The sequence below is a fragment of the Panthera pardus genome, unplaced genomic scaffold (assembly GCF_024362965.1).
Source record: "Panthera pardus isolate Hobbes unplaced genomic scaffold, ASM2436296v1 HiC_scaffold_20, whole genome shotgun sequence".
Lineage (NCBI taxonomy): Eukaryota > Metazoa > Chordata > Mammalia > Carnivora > Felidae > Panthera > Panthera pardus.
The window spans coordinates 72959242-72979096 of record NW_026526766.1 but is presented as its reverse complement, the minus strand read 5'-3'; the positions used below and the strand labels follow the sequence as shown (position 1 = coordinate 72979096).

At 41.1% G+C, this 19855-nt stretch overlaps 1 protein-coding gene across 1 annotated transcript in view; it reads right to left on the bottom strand.

Annotated features, from left to right (window-relative positions):
• Window positions 1-737: 737 nt before the first annotated feature.
• SLC31A1 (solute carrier family 31 member 1) overlaps window positions 738-19855 on the bottom strand; it is a 40462-nt gene continuing 21344 nt past the window's right edge. The window contains exons 2-5 of the mRNA XM_019454143.2: window positions 8303-8468; window positions 7665-7737; window positions 5132-5300; window positions 738-4063 (exon numbers count right to left, since the gene is read on the bottom strand). Coding sequence (XP_019309688.1) covers window positions 3862-4063; window positions 5132-5300; window positions 7665-7737; window positions 8303-8401 — 543 coding nt within the window. The 5' untranslated portion in view covers window positions 8402-8468 and the 3' untranslated portion in view covers window positions 738-3861. The remainder of the gene's footprint in view (window positions 4064-5131; window positions 5301-7664; window positions 7738-8302; window positions 8469-19855) is intronic.

Below are 19855 nucleotides of genomic sequence, written 5' to 3'. Positions count from 1 at the left end.
GTGCCCCAAGGTCACACTTCTGGTAAGTGGGGGAGTATGAGCAGGGGAGGGGCAGAAAGAGGGAGACACAGAATCCGAGGCAGGCTCCAAGCTCTGAGCTGTCAGCACAGAGCCCAACACAGGGTTCAAACCCACGAACCGTGAGATCATGACCCAGGCCGAAGTTGGAGCTTAACCACCTGAGCCACCCACGTGCCCCAAGGTCACACTTCTGGTAAGTGGGGGAGCCAAGATTCAAACCCAGGTATGCTGGACTCCAAAGTCCATGTTCCTCATACTACACTATGGAGGTGACTAGGGATGGTCCTGGATGGTAAGATGCTTTCTGGGGGCCAGTGAGTAGGAATGGCAGATAACAGCAGCGTTCTGGCATTTCTGAAGGGATAGGCAGGGCCAGTGCTCACTTCAAGCCTTGGTCGTGAAGATCCTAGAGGCCCAACTCAGGGCCTCTTGCCCAATAGCATAAACACCGAAGAAGAGATTAGGATATGGTGGGTTAGCTTTTAAATTCAGGAATCCGTGGTATGCTGAGTTATTTGCAGCTTCATGAAGACCCTGCCTCCTGTGAGAAATGTCATGTAGATCTTCTGGCATGTACTCGCTCGTCATTTTAAGGAGAGTAGGATGAAAATGTAAAGGGATCAAAACACTTAAAAGTCTGACATCTTAAAAATTGATGGTAATGGCCAACAAAAAGACCACTTACTCTACTGTCACTCTGGGCAGAAAGACATGCATAGAATCACAAAATCAAAATATTTATTTTGTTCTTTTACATATGACAGTGTTAAAACATTCCTACTACAGCAATACTACTCTCCAGGAGCTTACAATCTAAAACGGTCAACATTAATTGTAGACTCAGTGATTAAGGCATTATATCAAATGCAGACTTTGTATCTTTAGATGTATCTTCTGAAAGAAGCAGCTGGAGAGAGCAGGATCAAAATTAAAGGACATGAACATGTAACCCCTGCCCCCTCCCCTTCCAGCTCCTTGTAAGAAACTCTGTGGCTAGATCCCAAGCCCAGAGCCTCAGTCTGAAATAGAATTCCAGACAGTCCTACCATAGAAGTAGTGAAGAAACCTTAATTTTTCATTTGCTGTTGGACACAGAGGATTCCCTGTTCGTGGACAACAAGGGGCTGAGTGTTCCTCCAACATAGACTGGAGACAGCACCTAAGATTCTGGGACTCTGCAGGTGGTACTAGTAGGCAGCCCTTTACTCAGCTTTTTATAGACATTCCGGCAGAACAACTTCTCCTCAACGCGTGCTTAAGGGGTTTTACAACTTCTGACAGGTAGCTAGATCCCCTGCACAGCTATGTCCACTGCATCAGGAGGGCTAAGGAGATTAATAAACCAGATACATGGGATTAAAGACTGAAAAGACAGAAAGGGAAAGAAAAGCCAAAGAAATGGTGATACAGGCTTCTAAGAGATGTTGAACAGGGAAGGAAGAAAAGAAATTTGGATCCAGAAGGAACAAAGAAGTCAGGCACTAAATTGATGAACAGAGATACACAAATCAAAGTCAATGAGATCATTAACACAATCCAAGAGCTCAAGAAAGATGGAATTTAAGGTTTCAATTGTTTCTCCTTCACTAGCTTCTTCCTTTGGCAACCTAATCTAAGAATTGCTGGAATTCAGGTTTTACATGACACTCGATCTTGAATACCTGAAGACCTATCCCCAACTGATGTTTCTCTGTTGAGTTTCAAACTCACAGCACTTTGTCTTAACTGGCCTCGATTTTTCTTACCTTACTGATAAAGTCCTGTTTCTGAAAAGGATATTTTATAGCAGCTCATGCCAAGATTTCCAGAGAGCACCAGGGTCACTATTAAACATTGAGTCTTATTTTCTCATGGTTTTATTATTCCTTGGCTTCTGAGATAATAACAGGCTATTTACACCTTCCTGTTGGACTCTGTTGCTACCTGTCATTCACTCCACTCTTGCTAAATATCAGCACAAGTGGTTGGAATGAGAGAAAAGCACAAAACTCTAAATCTTGGTTCTTAGATTTTACCCTCGATCCAGGAAGCTGATAACCCTCTCTTGATTTAAAGCCATGGAAGTACACATTCCTTGCCCTCCAATATTTAACTGGCACCCACAGAGAAAGTACAAACTTCAAAACCACAACAGAGACCAACAGAATAGTTGTGTTTTGTCTCCTCTGCCCTGAGGCACGATTGGAGTCTAGCACCAAGGAGGGCAGGATTTAGACTAGCACAGGAAGAGTCACTTCATGCAGGTAGTTTGGACTGGGAACGAGATTGCAGTGTAACCTAACAACTGAACAGAATAAAAACCCAGTGTGGTTCTTCATTGAGAAAAAGAGGTTTTGGTCACATGTGATCTAATGAAACCCCAGAGAGTAACGAAGATGGTCATGTAGAAGATGAGGACCTGCCTGGTGTGGACATGGATGCTGGGGGCTGAGGAAAATCTGATGATCAGCAGACCATACCCTAAACCTCTCCAAAGAGAGGGCTGGGTTTTGCCCTTCTGACCCATGACTAGCTGATTTTATACTGCAGCTCAAAGGGTCTTCCTCAATCTTCAAGCTACTTCTAAGAAACCACAGACCTTTAAAAATAAAGACTAGTGATTTCATACATACTGATAAAAGTTACTTTGGCTATAGCCCTTGGGCACACATACACACAGCTGGAGCAGAATAGACGTTTCTGGAATGATTAAGTATTGACCAGCAGCATTCAGTACACGAGTTAAGCTTAGACATATCACCTACCACCAGCAATTCAAACTCCTGTGCCCAATACCAGGTAGCTCACCGCACCAGGTGACACTTCCTTAGTTTTAAAACAGAGATTTTCAAAGCGTGGTCCCCTGACCATCAGCAGAATCATCGCCTGGGAACTTGTTAGAAATGCCAATTTTGGGGCTCTGGGTTGAGGCCCAGAAGCTAGTGCTCTAACAAGCCCTTCGGGTGATTCTGATGCATGCTCAAGTTTGAAAACCACTGGTTTAGAGGCCAACATAAGAAAACAATAACGAAAGAAAATGATTCAAACTCTTGATTCATTCAGCTGTGACAATCCAAGGTACCAAGTCAAAGTATCAATGGTTTTATTTTAAAATATCTATTTCTATTTTCTCAAATTGATTGTCATCTTTTTTTTTTGATTGACAAGTTCATTCTAATCAAAATGTCAAGTAGGAACACAAGTTCATGAGCCAGCCACCTAAGAATGCACACTTCTGCACACCCCAGCCCTGTGTTTCGTCTCAAACCACCCTTCTATACACTACAAAGATTCTGACGCAACACATCACAACTAGTGAAAGGCACAATGTATTTCACACTTATCGAATCCAAAGACTGGAACTCACTTTCAAGTGTTAAGTTTGGGTTCTGGGTTTAGTTGGGCCAGAATTTCCCTCAGCTTCCATCAATCCTAGCTGAATAGAATCTCCTTCCATCACCGACCCAGGAGAAACCCACCAAATTCACACACTGTCTGTTAACAAAATAAAAACAGAGGACTAAAAAAGGAAGCAGGTGATCAAGTCTTGAATAGAAAGCTACCTGGCTTGGACAAGAACATGTAACTTGGATCTAAGATGATGAGGGAGGAGAGATTCTGAGGGAATCTCAGATCATTAGAAAAAACCCAGGGAGGTTATCACCTTAGCTCAGAGACTAAAAGCTAAGCCTCTGTTGAGTAGGGGTGTGTGTGTGTGTGTGTGTGTGTGTGTGTGAGAGAGAGAGAGAGAGAGAGAAAGGAAATAAGGAGCAAGAAGGGAAGATTGGAGTAGGAATCATGTCTTTCAGTCTTGAACTGCTTCCCACTGCAATCGATAAGGCCGCACCATGGAGTTGAACGCTAATGGCAATGCTCTGTGATGTCCACCACCACTGCCTTCTTCCAGCTGAAGAGAAAGTATCCTGTGCCAGCCCCCGCTGCTACTGCAATGCAGAGGTACCCGTTGTAGGTCATGAAGATGAGCATGAGGAAGTAGCTGATGACCACTTGGATGATATGCAGCACTGTCTGCAGGAGGTGGGGAAAGCTCAGCATCTGTTGCCTGGAGAACAAAGAGGAACATAGCAATCAGGGACCCTGAGCAGTGTCTGGGCAGCTCAAGAGAAAGGGGGACAGTTCTGGTCACGAGCTCAGCTTGAACTGGACTCCTCACAGCCATCCAGGCAACTCATGGCTTCTTTGTGTATGTATGTTGTATACGGTCCCTGGAGTGAAACACGATAGGGCTGCCGGGTTAATAAGGATCGGCCAGATATAGTTCTATGTCCGCAGGAGGAGGAGAGGAAGGAGGACTAATTCCCTAACTTACCTCTACCATGGATCCCAAAACAGAAACCCTGAACCCTCCCATACTTATTTGAACATTTTCAGGCCTTCCACCTTTGCAAAGTTCACATTCTAAAAAAACAGAAATAGAATCAAGGGTTGGGTAGTATAGTACAAAGTATTTACAAGGGATCAGGAGGCGTGGCTATCCCCTCTGTCACTTACCAGCTCTGTCACCTTAGGTAAGTCACAACATGTTTGGGCCTCAATAATACTGCGCTTGCTTGAAAGCAGCATATTGGTCTATAAGAGTCTTCAAGGACTCCAATTTATTTCAGTTTTTTTTTTTAACTTATTTTCAAAGATAGAGAGAGAGAGAGAGTGCGTGGGTGTGCATGAGTAGTGGAGAGGCATAGCCAGAGGGAGGGCCAGAATCTCAAGCAGGCTCCACACCATCAGCACAGAGTCTGATGCAGGGTTCGAACGCATGAACCGTGAGATCCTGACCTGAGCTGAAATCAAGAGTAGGATGCTTAACCTATGGAATCACGCAGGCAACCCTCCGATTTAGTTTTTAAGACCTACATTTCTATTAAAACTCAAAAATCTCGAAAGGCATTTGCCAATCTGTGGGGAAAAACCAGCAGTAATCTAAATACTTTCTTTGACGGAATACAGGTTTTCTATATAGTCTTACACTGTAAACCAAATGAGACTAGAGCTGGGTAGATATAGAATCACCAGTAACTCAAGAAGAGGGCTATTGCTAATAAAAGAGCTGCTTTGCTGCTTAACTAATCCAGCTCTCCAGAAATTCCCTCTGGATCTGGTTCAGTCTTCTTACCCAACAGTTTTGTGTGTCTCCATAAGGATGGTTCCATTTGGTCCTGGGACAGGCATGGAATTGTAGCGGATGCTGACTTGTGACTTACGCAGTAGGCTCTCTCGGGCTATCTTGAGTCCTTCATAGAACATTGCTAGTAAAAACACTGCCACGAAAGCTCCCGCCATTTCTAAGTAGGGAAGGAAAAGATGGTGGTATGGTCAAACATGCAAAATCACTAGGTGGTGTGCTGTCCAAGCTAGAGAGACAACATAAAAAGGGCTCCTTTCAGTGTCTGAACACATTACATTGTTACCTCTCTACTGCTCAGATAGAGGAGAATAGCAAAGACGGTGGGTGTGACGGTGTTAGTGAAAACCATTGCCTCCACTGAGGAACCTACTCATTTTCTGATTATGATACAAAAAAATCATCTGAACAACAATAACCTTTAGGTCTGGCTGCTTGATGTCATAAATTTGCTGAACCACACAACATAGAGTACGCAAAAGGGGAATAAGACAACATTGTAAAGTGCTATTTCCTTGAGCAAAGAGAAAAAAAGAGACCTAAATCAAGAAACAGACTCTTCAGGTGGCTGGGTGGCTTAGTAAGTTAAGTGTCTAACTCTTGCTTTTGACTCAGGTCATGATATCGTAGTTCATGAGTTCAAGCCCCGTGTTGGTTGGACTCTGCACCGAGTGGAGTCTGCTTGGGATTCTCTCTCTCTGTCTTTGTCTGCCCCTCCTCCACTTGCATGTGCTCTCTCTCTCTCCCCTGGCTCTCAAAATAAATCAAGTAACTTAAAAAAAAAAACAAAACACATTGTAAAACAAATATTTTTAACGTTTATTTATTTTTGAGATGGGGGAGCGGGGAGGGGACGTGGGGGAGGGCAGCGAGAAGAGGACAGGGGATCTGAAGCGGGCTCAGCTCTGTGCTAACAACAGAGAGGCTGATGTGGGGCTGAGCCGAAGTCAGATACTTAACTAACTGAGCCACCCAGGCACCCGAAAACAGACTCAGCTATAGAGAACAAGCTGATGGTTACTAGAGGGGAGGGGGTTGAGGGGGGGATGGGTGAAAAAGGTGATGGGGATTATGGAATACACTTGTGACGAGCACAGGGTGTTGTATGGAACTGCCGAATCGTTGTATCGTACACCTGAAACTAATATAAGACTGTACGTTAAGTAACTAGAATTTTAAGAACTTAAAAACAAAGTGCTATTTCTTTCTTCTAAAGTTTATTTATTTTGAGAGAGAGAGAGAGAGAGAGAGAGAGAGAGACAGAGAGAGAGAGAAAGAGAGAGAGAGCGCACAAATGGGGGAGGGACAGAGAGAGAGAATCCCAAGCAGGCTCTGCACTGACAGTGCAGAGCCCAACGCGGGGCTCAAAGTCACTAACTGTGAGATCATGACCCGAGCCAAAATCAAGAGATGGCACTTAACTGACTGAGACACCCAGGAACCCCAATAAAGTGCTATTTCTTGAATAAACATTTTAGTTCTAAGTCTTTCACATTGTTAATAATCATACGAATATACTCAAACTCCAGATTTAACACACTACTTGAACTAAATGCTTCCCCTTTTCTCCAAATTGATTTTGTGGCTCCAAAGATATACCTTATGAAAGCAGTTTAACTGATGATTGAGCTTGAGCAATTTGAATTTAAGGCATACCCACTTAACATTACAGACACACAGAAATGGGTATTAGTTATCTGCAAAGTAGGAATGACCCTAAGATGAGCCATGCCAAGAATCAGGAATGATGTAGACCAGTTTGGTATGCTAGAAAGAGCACAGGAGTAGGGAGGTCTAGAAAGTCTAGATCCCTATCCTATCTCTGACATACTAATGCTATGTGATTTAGGGCTAATCATTTCAGCATTTGACCCCTAATGTATCTATCCATATAAAATGGAAGGACTATACTGGATCAATAGTTTTCTACCTAGGGTTATTTTGTGGTTTATGCAAAATGCTTATGTCATTTTTCTAAATGTTTATTTTTGAGGGGGCAGGGGGGGGAGAGAGAGAGAGAGAGAGAGAGAGAGAGAGAGATGCAGAGAATCTGAAGCAGGCTCCATACTATCAGCGCAAAGCCCAATGTGGGGCTTGAACCCACAAACTGTGAGATCATGACCTGAGCTGAAGTCAGATGCTTAACCGACTGAGCCACCCAAGCGCCCCCTTATGTCATTTTACCTTGACTATAGTCTTACGTCCAGGATCAATAACTTATCAAATAAGGAAGCACTCTAGAAAAGGATGAAAGGAAATGGATTGCAAAAAAGACTCCTATCTGGTATCTAAACAATTATTTTTCAGAAACTCTAAAACATGTTATTTAAGGAAGGTTTACTGTAGGACCAAAATAAGCATTGTGTATCCTTACCTTCTAGGCAGTTAATAGGAAGATGATTATGTATCATAACCATAACCATTCAGTAATTATGGCAGAAAAAGCTGCTGGGTTTCTAGATTCTTTGTCACTGCCTCTCATGTGTCATTCTCGAATACCACCTGATGATGAAGGTTTACTCACCTCCAGCTGTATTGATCACCAAACCAGAAAATAACAGTTCCACATTCTTAAAGCCAAAGTAGAAGGTCATAGACTGCCAGAAAACCAAAACAAGTCAATTAGAGATTTCAGGTAAAGAAGCTTAGAGCATTTGAAAGTATCAGTTCTGGATTGTAAGAGACCTTCACTGAAGTGGGAGGCTCTCTACTTCATTTTAGCACAATCACCATAGACACGCTCTACAAGTATTCTTCCTTGTCCCCACCACCAACTTCTCTCTCTCTTTCTAATTTTAATTCTAGTGTAGTCAACAGACGGTGTTATATTAGTTTCGGGTACACAATATAGTGACTCAACAATTCTACACATTACTCAGCGCTCATCGTGATAAATGCACTGTCCTTTTCTCTTTCCCACACAAAGCAGAACTTAATTCAGAAAAGGGTCAATTTTGAATGGAAGAAATACACAAGAGCCCCAGAAATCCTGGTTCTGGTGTGGCTCTGAAATTAACCTGCCACGTGGTCTTGGGCAAATCACTGGTCTTGTCTGAGTCCGTCTCAGCTTTTCCTCATCAGTAAACTGATCTTTAAAGATGGTAACTTGCCAGTCTATTACCCAAGTGGGGGTAAAAGGGCCGCCTCTCCTGAGGTACTCACCATCATCATACCGTCCATTCCCCCGCCATGAGAGTGGTGGGCCGAAGTAGTCGGGTGGTGGTGGTGGTGAGGAGGCACCGTTGTACTGTTGTCAGCCATATGGCTTGTGCCCGTATGGTGGGAATGGTCCACGATTGCAGGAAAAGTTGAGACTCGGCAGAAGATTCTTTAAAGAAAAAGAATTATATATACTGACTTCATGATATAAAATCTTGATTATCTTTTAAATTTTGTTATTTTTATACACCTTATTCTTTAAATGTTTGTTTATTTTGAAAGAGAGAGAGAGAGAGAGAGAGAGAGAGAGAACGAGTGGGGGAGGGGCAGAGACAGAGGGAGACAGGATTTGAAGCAGGCTCCAGGCTCTGAGCTGTCAGCACAGAGGCAGATGTGGGGCTTGAACCCTCAAACTGTAAGATCATGACCTGAGCCGAAGTTGGACGCTTAACGGACTGAGCCATCCAGGTGCCCCTAAAATCTTGATTCTTGATAACTATTTGTTTATGTGGGATTTCATCCAATAGAGATTACCTTTGAGGACTGGTGCACAAGGGATTTGTGCCTAGGGTTTCAGAAACTTAACCCTTACTCTGCAGAATTGTTCTTTTGATAGGTATGTTCAAAGTACATCTAAATTTAAACATAAAAAGAAAAGTAGTTTCTTTGGGTTGCAAGAAACAATTTGTATAATGGACAGATTGATGTCATTAATGCAATTTAACTTCTCTAAGGCTTTCTAACCATAAATGTCAGTAGATTAAAAAAAAAAAAGTACTTCAAATAATTCACCTAATTGGATGGCCTGTGTTTTATGAAGATATTAAGAATACATTTTCACGTATAGGACAACCAGCCTTCAGCTAATTTAAACTTGAAGAAAAGGTCTATTACTGCCCTAGGCAAGCAATGTGCTCAGAAGATACAATTTCAATCTTAGCTGAGCATTAGAGCTAAAAACACTGAAAACAGGTATAAATTGAATATTCTATATTAAATTAAGTCCAGACGACTGGATATTCAGCCTTGTGTCTTTACTGTCACATTACTGGTTTACTGCAAAAGTCCACCTGGGACATAAACCAAGGAGCAAAAACTCCTGTAGCTGGGGTGGGGGTAGAGAGTGGGAAGCTGAGAGTGAGGTGTTGGTGGATTCTCTTTATGTGTCTCTCAACTCCAGTCTGTGGAGGAAAAGCGTGCTTTAGAAATTCCTGAGCCTGAGTGTGCCTCTCGTTCAATCAATCAATATTTATCAAGCTCCTACTATGTGCCAAACTCTGAGCTAAGTGCTAGTGATTCTGTGAATAAGACAAACAAGGTACCTCATGGAGAGAGAAATGACAAAGTAAACAGAACAATTTCATGGTGTGATTAGTGCTGTGAAGGAAATAGGGTAATATGGCAGCATTACTAGGAGGTGGGAAAAGGCGTATCTTAGACCAGGAAATCTTTTTAGATTCAGGGAGTTATGTATGTCTAACTTAAAAGCACAAATATTCAGTCACCTATTTTCCCCTCTTCAAACTCCCGTCTTATGATTCTATGACAGCAAGCTTAAGAAACAGGCTTGTATTTCCAGCAAAAGATGAGGCAAAGTATCAGTAAGGGATAATCAAAGTTCAACTCTGAATTTAAGTAATTTTCATGCCAGACACTATATTATTTCATAATTATAGAGCTTGACAATCTGGTATTATTAATACCATGGACATAAAGGACATTTGTAACAGGCTCTTTGTCCATAAAATTTTTATAGCACAGAGTAAAAACAGAATACACACAAAAATAATCAAAACGACAGCACCCAGAAAATTTCAGTGATGGGAGAAATGTAAGTGGGCAGCAGTTTTCGGATACAAGAATCATGGTAGAAGGGAGAGAGCATTGGTATCTGAGTGATGACAGATTATAGTTTTTGAGCCGAGCAAGTGCAGTGAAGCAAGCATGAGAAGACTTTTGCCAGCCAGAAAGACTGAGAACACATCCTCATAAAGAGACTCAAGTAGAAGTCACAATTTGTTCTCTTCCAATAAGAGTTTGAAAAGTGATTATAACAAAAGAAAACCATAAAGGATAACTTCATTTCACATAATCAACCTGAATCCTGGCCACTGATTCAGTGATTATTTGCAGTGTCTTCTGGTGTAAAAGACTGAGGGAAATAAGATACAGAGATGAACCAGACATACAGTCTTTCTCCAAGGAGCCTCAATGCTAAAAGCTAAACAGGGAAACCGAACAGTTTTAATTTTTCATTTTGGGCATAAGAAGACATGTAAAGAGCAGTTTAAAAAGCAAGATCTTAGCATCACAAACTAAAGATTTGCACCCTTGAAATCCTTGATGAACTTTCACATATTCTTCCCATTAACATTTTAAGACCCACAGGTTCCTACTTGTTTAGGTACCTCATTATAGTTAGAGACACCTGCTCAATGAAGACCTATCATCAAATCTCTTCAGACATATCACTGGCCCGATAATTCATCTGTCCAAATCTAAAGAACGCCTTTCAAAGTATGCACCTGTTTTAAATGTCATCTTTGTAGGATAAATTTCACTTTCAAACATACCAGGAAATAGAATCTATTTTCTTTCATTGTGAGTGGACAATAGATTTCTTGTAATGGAATCCTATGCAAGGCTTGCCCCATAGTGTATGAAGGTACAAAGCTGGTGGATTAATGTATATACGTACACTGCAGACACAAACTCAAACCAATCCTGGGCTCGCTACAAGTCTGTTCCAGCAAAAATGCCATGGGAATATATATATATCTTAGAAATTGATTATTAAAGCATAAAAAATAAAAGCAATTATATTCTTTTCTCTTCCTACTTGACTTTTCAGTGCTGTGTCCGATGTGTTTGGATAATTCATCTTCTATAGCAAATCAAACACATCTAACCCCTTCTCTTCAGAAGAGAAATTCTACTTACAGGAGGTAAACTGGCAGTTGGTTAGTGTAAGTCTGTTTCTTTCAATAGCTTTAATCTAAGAAGATCCAAGCTCAGCTTCTTCCAGAATAAAAATGGGTACTGAATTGAGAATAAATCAAAGAGCATGGCACAGCAATATCATTTGCTGTTTCAACTAGTAATCTGAAAAAAATGGTTTAATCATGAGTTGTGCTCTTTTGTCTTTGGTTTATTCAAGCTTCTCTCAACTCCACAGCCAACTTGAACTACTTGCTGCTGTCCAAGAACTTTTTTCTCTAATATAGCTCCACCTCACTGTCTCCAAGAACTAGGTTCAAGGTCTACAAAGTAGCTATAGTTCTTTTATGCAATTTCTTGATTTGTAAAAACCTCTATCATTCGCTTCTCTTATCTTTATCCTTCTACTTCATCAAATTTACAAATTATTTATAGAGAATACCAACCAAAAAAAATAATAATCTGAATATATCACTCAAGGATAAAACTGAAAAAAAAAAAAAATCTGAGTATTCCTAGCTTTCAATCCACAACAAAATCCATCTCCAATATTTATTTACCAAGCTGAGTGTATAGCTAGATGAAAAAATTAGGAATATAGTACTTCTGTTTATTCTGCAATTCAGGTCAACTAGTTTTCTCTAACAGAGTTCATGAGGGACCTGTGCTGGAGAAGCACCTTCACTTTAGATAACAGAGTGATGAGCTCAACTACACAGCTGGAAACATAGTCAAAGAATTTTGAAGGTGCTCTGGTTGTACAACCTGGGAGACTCACTCACCCTCTCTGGAGCTAGTTCCTGGCCAGTAGAACGTGGAGGACTACTGGGAGGGTGACATGAGATAAAAAGCTTAAAGCATCTAGCAGAGTGCCTGACAAGTGCTAGTGTTATCATTCCGTGGAATATGAGGAGATAAAAGACGTTAGATCAGGAAAATCCAATGGATAAACTTTGTGGGAGAAGACAAAACCAAAATATTATGCTTGCTTTTCTCCTACAAAGTATTCTAGCCAAGACCACATTCAAGGCCCTTTCTGCTTATCCTGTCTCCTAACCGAGAACACAAAGAGGCTCTCGACACTCATGTGTATAGTTCAGAATTGCTCTGGTTTGAAATAGTTCCTTCTAGCATAGACAAGTCCCTGGATCTTCCAGGAAATATAAGAGAAAGGTTTAGGATCTGACTACAGAAATCAATCAATCAATCAATCAATCAACCAATCAATCAAGGAAGCAAGCAAGCAAGCAAGCATAAGCTTCTACAGAACTTAGTTCATACAGAGTATAAGAAGTTTATTTCTCAGAAGGCTTTACACTATTCACTTTCTATCTTATCTTCAGTTGTATACTTGAAGTCAGCTATATGCCAACTTGTTTGTATTGCCCTGAATACTATCAGATGTGGAAAATGAGATGGCACATTCTATGCTGAATGCCACATAGCTTTGTATTTTGTTCTGTCTTTCCCTTTCCCCCACTTAATAAGTATTGTGCAGCATTTATACAAATAGGTTCTAGAACATCCCTGTATTCAGGTCTAATTATTTCTCAGTCTACTTCTGAGGATCATCAAAAAAGAAGTTTTCTCTATTCCTCTCAAAACAGGCACACTGTAAAGCACCGAGAGGGCCAGATTCTTTGCAAAGTCTAGCATCTTCAGCAAAATAAACGTGAGTTTATGAACAGAAGTTAGGAAATTGGCAAGAAGGCTAAATTCTGATGCCCATTCTGAGTCTTAGCATTGACTTTCCTTTTAATGGATTTATTCTAAACCTCAAATTCTTTTTTATTTTCCTGGTAGTGTACAATGATGGATAAGAAACAATAATCATAGGGACTATGGAGATCAGACCCCACAAAAAGACTACACAGAAGTAGTCAGACATCGGCCACATGGTCCCTTTTCTCCAGCTCAGACATAGTCTGGAACCTTAGACAATTGTTTGAGACTGCCTACAGTGTTTCCTGATAAAGAAAATAAGGAAGAGAGTTTTTATTTTTAAAATGATAAAGGTCATGTTCCTCTTCAGATGTGTAAAACCATAAAACAAAGACAAATCTATCTAGTTGCTCTTCTGCTTTCTGCAGTCATTATTTTTATTGAGGACTTCTAAGCTTTCGGCAAGCACAGATAGGGAAAATTCAAGGTCACAGACACTATGCTACCATAAACAGGGATTCATGCTTATGGACTATGTTCTCATGATCAAGCAACCAGTTAAACTGAACTAATCCTGCCTTTTGATGACCTGTACGGGGTCAGCAGATATTCTGAGAAATGGCTCTGGCCTTGTTTCAAGTGCCCCTATAGGTGAACTTCAAAATTCTCTTGATGACTGTAATTCCACACTATGTTGTCCTTTGGGGAGGGAGGCCTCTAAGGAGACGCAGAGGTAAAGGAGAGATATAATGCAATAACAAAATAGGGTCTAGGTGTACCTCCATCACATGGCATTCCAGCCCAATATACTAGAGTTTTGTTTTGTTTTTTAAGCTTATTTATGTTTGAGAGAGAGTGCACGCGTATGCGCGCTTGCGAGTGGAGGATGGGCAGAGAGAATCCCAAGCAGGTTTGGGGCCCGTTCTTTAAAATAAGAGCCAGATGCTTAACCAACTGCACCACCCAGGCACCCCTACTAGGGTTGTTTTGAGAAAAAGTAGTAGCTCCCAGTAAATAGGAGGGGGAAATATAATGATGAACACATAGGGGAAGACCCTTCCCCTTGAAGGCTATATTGTTGTTCCATTCATCCCTCAGCCCTGGCCTCATTCTGATACCCCAAACTGACTGGCAGAAATATTGGTCATAATTGTATGACCACAATAACCACATAACCCACCTAATGCTTTGGATATTTTAGCTGCCTCTCCTTGGCCTGTGTCCTTCTTGAGGACACTGAATTTTACCAATTTTATTTATAAAAGGCTTGAGTAAATCGTAGGTTTACACAGGTTCTCAGCCAGTACCGGCAAAAACTTACGAAGTTCTGCCGCATCAATGTACTAAATACAGTTAAGTAAAATTATGCAGTAGAGGTAGAGAGAAAATAGGTCAGGTCAATAAGAAAAAAAAAGTAAAAGTCCCTAAAATCACAGACACACACATAGAGCTGTCCCCAGATTAACTCTGACAGGTGATGGGACATGATAGTGATGAGGGAAGGGAGCTTGGGGCAAGCTGAGGGCAAAATACAGGCTGGCACCCCATGCCCCCGCCACCCTGCCGGTGGAATATGTGTGATATTCCTCAGACACTCCCAGCTACCCAAGAACAAAGGAAAGGGGTTTAAGTGCTTGCCATGGCAATCTGGGAAATTAAGGCAAATGAAAAATTAAATTCCCTTATTGCCTACAGCCATTGACAAGTCCTCGAACCAGCAGAGTGACCTTGACCTCCCTCTGGGATCTCAGCTGCCTCAAGGATAACAATTTGCTAGGGGCAAAAGAGAACCTTGGCTTAACATTGTCCCAACTTCACCGATCCTATAAGTCCTATAAGTCGACTTCCTTTATCTCAACTGCCCCAGGATATATGCTGGCAATCATACTCCAAGTTTACGCCAACACCCGCCCGCCCCCCCCACCCTTCGGATAATATGCATCCGAAGGGTCTCATGACTGAGGCTTTATTAAATGGTAATAAATGGTGTTTACCTAGCAACAGCTAGCCCCTCAAGGTCCTGGAAACCTTGCTTCCAAAATTCCTTAGCGACTTCCTATATCCCTGATCCTCTCCCAACCTGAGGGTATACAATGAGTTACCTCTCACAACCCCAATGCAGCTCTTCCTGACCATGGGTCCTGTCCCCATGCTTTAATAGAATCACCTTTTTGCACCAAAGTCTTCAGGAATTATTTCTTGACCATAGGCTCTGGACCACCCAACCATCAACCCAAAACTTCATCAACAGGGCACTTGCTACGACTAAAGGTTTATCAATGGTCAGAACTCAGGAGTATAACTGCCAAAAACCCACCACTAACACGACTACTACCAATACAAAAACACTTAGATTTTTATCCTTTTAAAAATTCTTCAATGAAACAAAGGCTACTGTTGTCCCTTCTAACTTTTTGCCTTTGTTGATAATAAAAATAACTCCAAGCGATCATCTACAACAAATTCTCACTTTCTTTTCTTCATGGCAATGGCTAGGCTGATCTGATAGAACTGGCAAAGAATTCATGTAGTGATTGTTTGCTAATTTCAGTATTATTTTCTTTTTCTTCACCATCTAGCATAGTGAGCTCTACCACTTTGCACCATCCCCTGAAAGCGCCTTTCATGGAAAGAAACCAAACTAAGCAGTTTACATACCCAATAAGAGCAGAGTCTATGTGGCTGAATTACTCATATATCAGACTGATGGGCTTCACCAAAGGTAACTGCCAGAGTCATAAAGGGGAAAACTCCTTCAAACAATTACATTTAAAACTTAAAGAGCCTTCATTTATGAGTAGCCAGTGATCTAGGCAAACAAGAAATGTGGCGTGGACTGACAAGTTTTTAGAAAAATAAGAGGAGCCAGGAATTAGTTAGAGTAGCTCTTTACTGAGAAGTTCCTATGTTAATAAAAAAGACTAAGAATATCTATGTTAATAGAAAGGACGATAACTCAGCTGTCCTGAAAATCTCATTCTAACTATCCACAGAAAACACAAGATAGCAGACTCTGATTCTATCTCATTCTAACCATCCACAGAAAAGACAGCAAGACTTGTAATCTGATTCTAATCAAAGCAAGACGAGCACTTTGTTTCCAGATACTGGTTCAAGGTCACCCTTTTCTATCATAAATTTCATCCTCCCACATCTCCGGTCCACCTTATTAAGCTGCTCAGGCTCAGCAAGGTAGATAAGAAACTGGCTGGGGCAGGACAGATCCCGGAGGAACTGATCACATGGAAACCTTTACTGGCAGAGAGGGCTATCATTTTCAACAGAAAGTACGCTAAAGACAAACTTAATTTTTAAAATACTCATTGTCCCATTTCTAGATCACCTAAGCCTTGTGGGCAAGCCTGAATGAACCAGGCTATTACCATGTAAGCAACAAAATATAAAGGCAAGAGAACAAGTTTAAATGTGAAAGGGATGCAGGTGATAAACACTATATTGGGCAAGTAATTTTATATTTTATAGCTTCATTTTCCGTAATTGTATAAACACTGAATTATATGATTAATCAAACTTCACCCAGAGCTAAAACTTAATTCTATATTTTTTCAGTTCAGTTTCCAGAAGAATAGAATGCTTTTCTATCCCTATCCTTATTATTGGGTTGTAAGTTCTATGAGGACCCTGTCTTGTTTATTCATGAATCTCCTGCATTTCCTAACATCCTGCACACCGTAGTAAGTGCTTGCTGAAATAAATTGTTTTTCTCTGTACTTCTTCCCTGGCAACTTAGACATAAGACAGACAAATCAATTCCTTAACCTGTTAATGACACACTGGGCAAACCTCAATTTCCTCTCTACCACTTTAGTGACTCTGAAATGCTATGTAATAATATTTGATGGATATGCTTAGAAATTATTCAGTAGTTCTACATTAAGAAGTAGCAAAATGTAGTTGATATAGAAGTAACATAGACAAGTTGAACCTAAACATTGTTTCTTTTTTTTTTTAATGTTTACTTATTTTTGAGAGAGAGAGCACAGGCACAAGCAGGGGAAGGGCAAAGAGAGAGAGAGACAGAGAGACAGAGAGACACAGACAGAGAGAGACAGAGAAACAAAGGATCCAAAGCAGGCTCTGTGCTGTTAGCCCAGAGCCCTATGCGGGTCCTAACCTCAGGGACCTCGAGATCATGACCTGAGCCAAAGTCCGATGCTTAACCAACCAAGCCACTCAGGTGCTCCTGAACTTTTTTTTTTTTTTTTTACTGTTTATTTATTTTTGAGAGAGAGAGAGAGCATGCGCACACATGTGCACATGCGTGGGGGAAGGGCAGAGAGCGGGACATAGGGCTGGAATCCATGAACTGTGAGATTATGAGCCAAGCTGAAACCAAGAGTTGGAAGCTAACCAACCGAGCCACCCGGAAAAGTTGAACTTTTTAAGAGTTGGAAGGGGATTATGAATTCATCTAGTCCTACTTATTCATTTCATGGAAGCCTAGAGTATGAAACCACAAAGCACTTGGGAGAATCTAATATTTACATGTTCTGGCCTAATCTGCCTTCACGGATACTTTTATAAAATGTTTGGTGACAAATGTAAGGAGACTGTACACAAAACTCACACCTGTTTTTAAAACGGAAGGAAGAGGACATACTGCTGTTGACCTTCCAGTGGTGTGAAATGCCAAATCCAGATCCTTTATATGAATCAAAATCTCTAGGGCACTAATCCTGGGTAAATGCCACTTCCTTGAAATGGACAGTAGAGAAAACAGACCAAACTGTAAGATAAGATCAACTCGAAAATACTTTTACTCTGCGCATCTACCCAATGAATCACGGTGTGGAACCTGAACAAATGGTATGTGGTATGAAGTAATGGGGTCCCTCACCATCTCTCTTCTCAGAACCAGAGGTGCTGAGAGCTTAAGCAATGCTATTTTAGAAAGCTCTGGAAGCGCCTTTGCTAGAACTTATTATCTATCTTCACTCCCTGCCCAGGACTTAAGTCTTTATTAAATCTGCCTTATTATTTACCCAATGTCATAATTTTGTATCCATTAAATGTCACAGTTTTGATCACCCTTCCTAATCCCAAGTACATTACAAGGTTCACCCAGACTGCTTCCGGTTTTGCCACCAGCGATTCTATTACAAACATGGGTTTTCCTAACAGTACCCCCTACCCCGTTCATCTTAATGTGATACACCAATGACAAATTCATCTACCTAAGGCATGGCTCTACTTATTTGTTAAAAAAATTCCACTGCCTACGAACCTCTCTCCCTTGTCTACTAACCTCCTTGTTCTGAGATCACAGATCTCTAAAATGAAGGCCTCAACCTACCTTTCTGCCTACACATACTTGGAGTTCCAGTCGAACAAGTCTAATAGCCCAAAGCTTTAATTGGACAAACCCCACACTTTTCTGTCTGGTATCTTTGCTCACATTGTTTCTTCAGTCTGGAACGCCCATCCTTACAATCTCTAATGCAACAAACCCTCCTCATCTTTCAAGGTCTCCTGCTAAGCCCTCTGAACATTCAGAGCACATTGTGCCTTTCCTAAGAACTCCAGCTTGGACTAGGTCTCACAAAATACCCTGAAATGTTGTTTTGATCTTTTCAATCTGTGCCTATTTCTGTCATCGTGTTGATAGAACAGTATTGAGAAAAGGTAGGAGACACAGTTGAATGGAGTACTTCTCCAAAATTCCTTCTCAGCTTAATCAACTGCAGACATTTAATGAGCTCCTCTTGAATGCTTCTCCTTCTTGGCCCACCCAAGGAGAGAAGCCTAGCTTGGACAATTAGGCCTAGAAAAAGATGCATGGGCCACTTCTTCAACTATATACAGACCACCTGAAATTGAAACTTGAATGCCCTCTTAATCTGTGGGTCATAGAAATCTCACGAAGAATTGGAAGGACCAATCACATGGAGGTCATTGCATGGAGCTCTGCAGTAACATACAAATTCTGTAATAACTGTTTGAACATGTCTAGGAATTTCTCAGGCTAGCATGTTGCTCTCTTCTAGAAATATAATAAAGAAAAGCCTCTCTTTCCAGACAAACCAAGTACAGAAGATGTTCCACAGGAATCTGAATCTTGCTATTTGAGGGTGATGATGTTAACAACCAGTACTCAAAACTAAACCAGTATTTGTACTCCAGGTACTATTTGCATGTATTTCTGGAGCTATAATTGCATTTTAGGCTTCACTCCCCTGAACTACCTACCTACTGTCTGCAAAGAGAAACCTAAGTATCTTTATATCTAACTTTTGATAGTGGGTATGCTTACTTTATGCTCACTCTCTGGCATTTAGGTTTTTCTATCTGTTACTGACTTACTTTCCAGGCTATTTCAAACTAATCCTTTTTGCCAATATTCCACTGAAACTGATCTACTTACTTTTCCTGAATAAACTGAGCACTTTGACATTTGTATGCCTTTTTGGCTTGGGTCATTCCCCTAATTCCTCTCTCTCCCCCATTTCCTGAATATGTGCAAACCATTATTAATTCAACATTTACCCAGTTAAATATACCAGAATTAGGGTGAAGTTAAAACATGGCCCTTGCTCTTCTGAGTTTACAGTCTAGCTCATTCTTTTAAAAAAAAAAAAAATTTTTTTTAATGTTTATTTATTTTTTGAGACAGAGAGAGACAGAGCATGAACGGGGGAGGGTCAGAGAGAGAGGGAGACACAGAATCTGAAACAGGCTCCAGGCTCTGAGCTGTCAGCACAGAGCCCGACGCGGGGCTCGAACTCACGGACCGCAAGATCATGACCTGAGCCAAAGTCGGACGCTTAACCGACTGAGCCACCCAGGCGCCCCCAATCTAGCTCATTCTTAAAGGATTATTTAATATGCCATCTCTTCCATTAGGTTTCCCTTGGAATCTTGACAGAAGAAATCTCTTTTCTGAATTTCCCTGGCAGTCTTCTCTTATGGAAAATTTGACTTACAGTTCTTAAAATACAT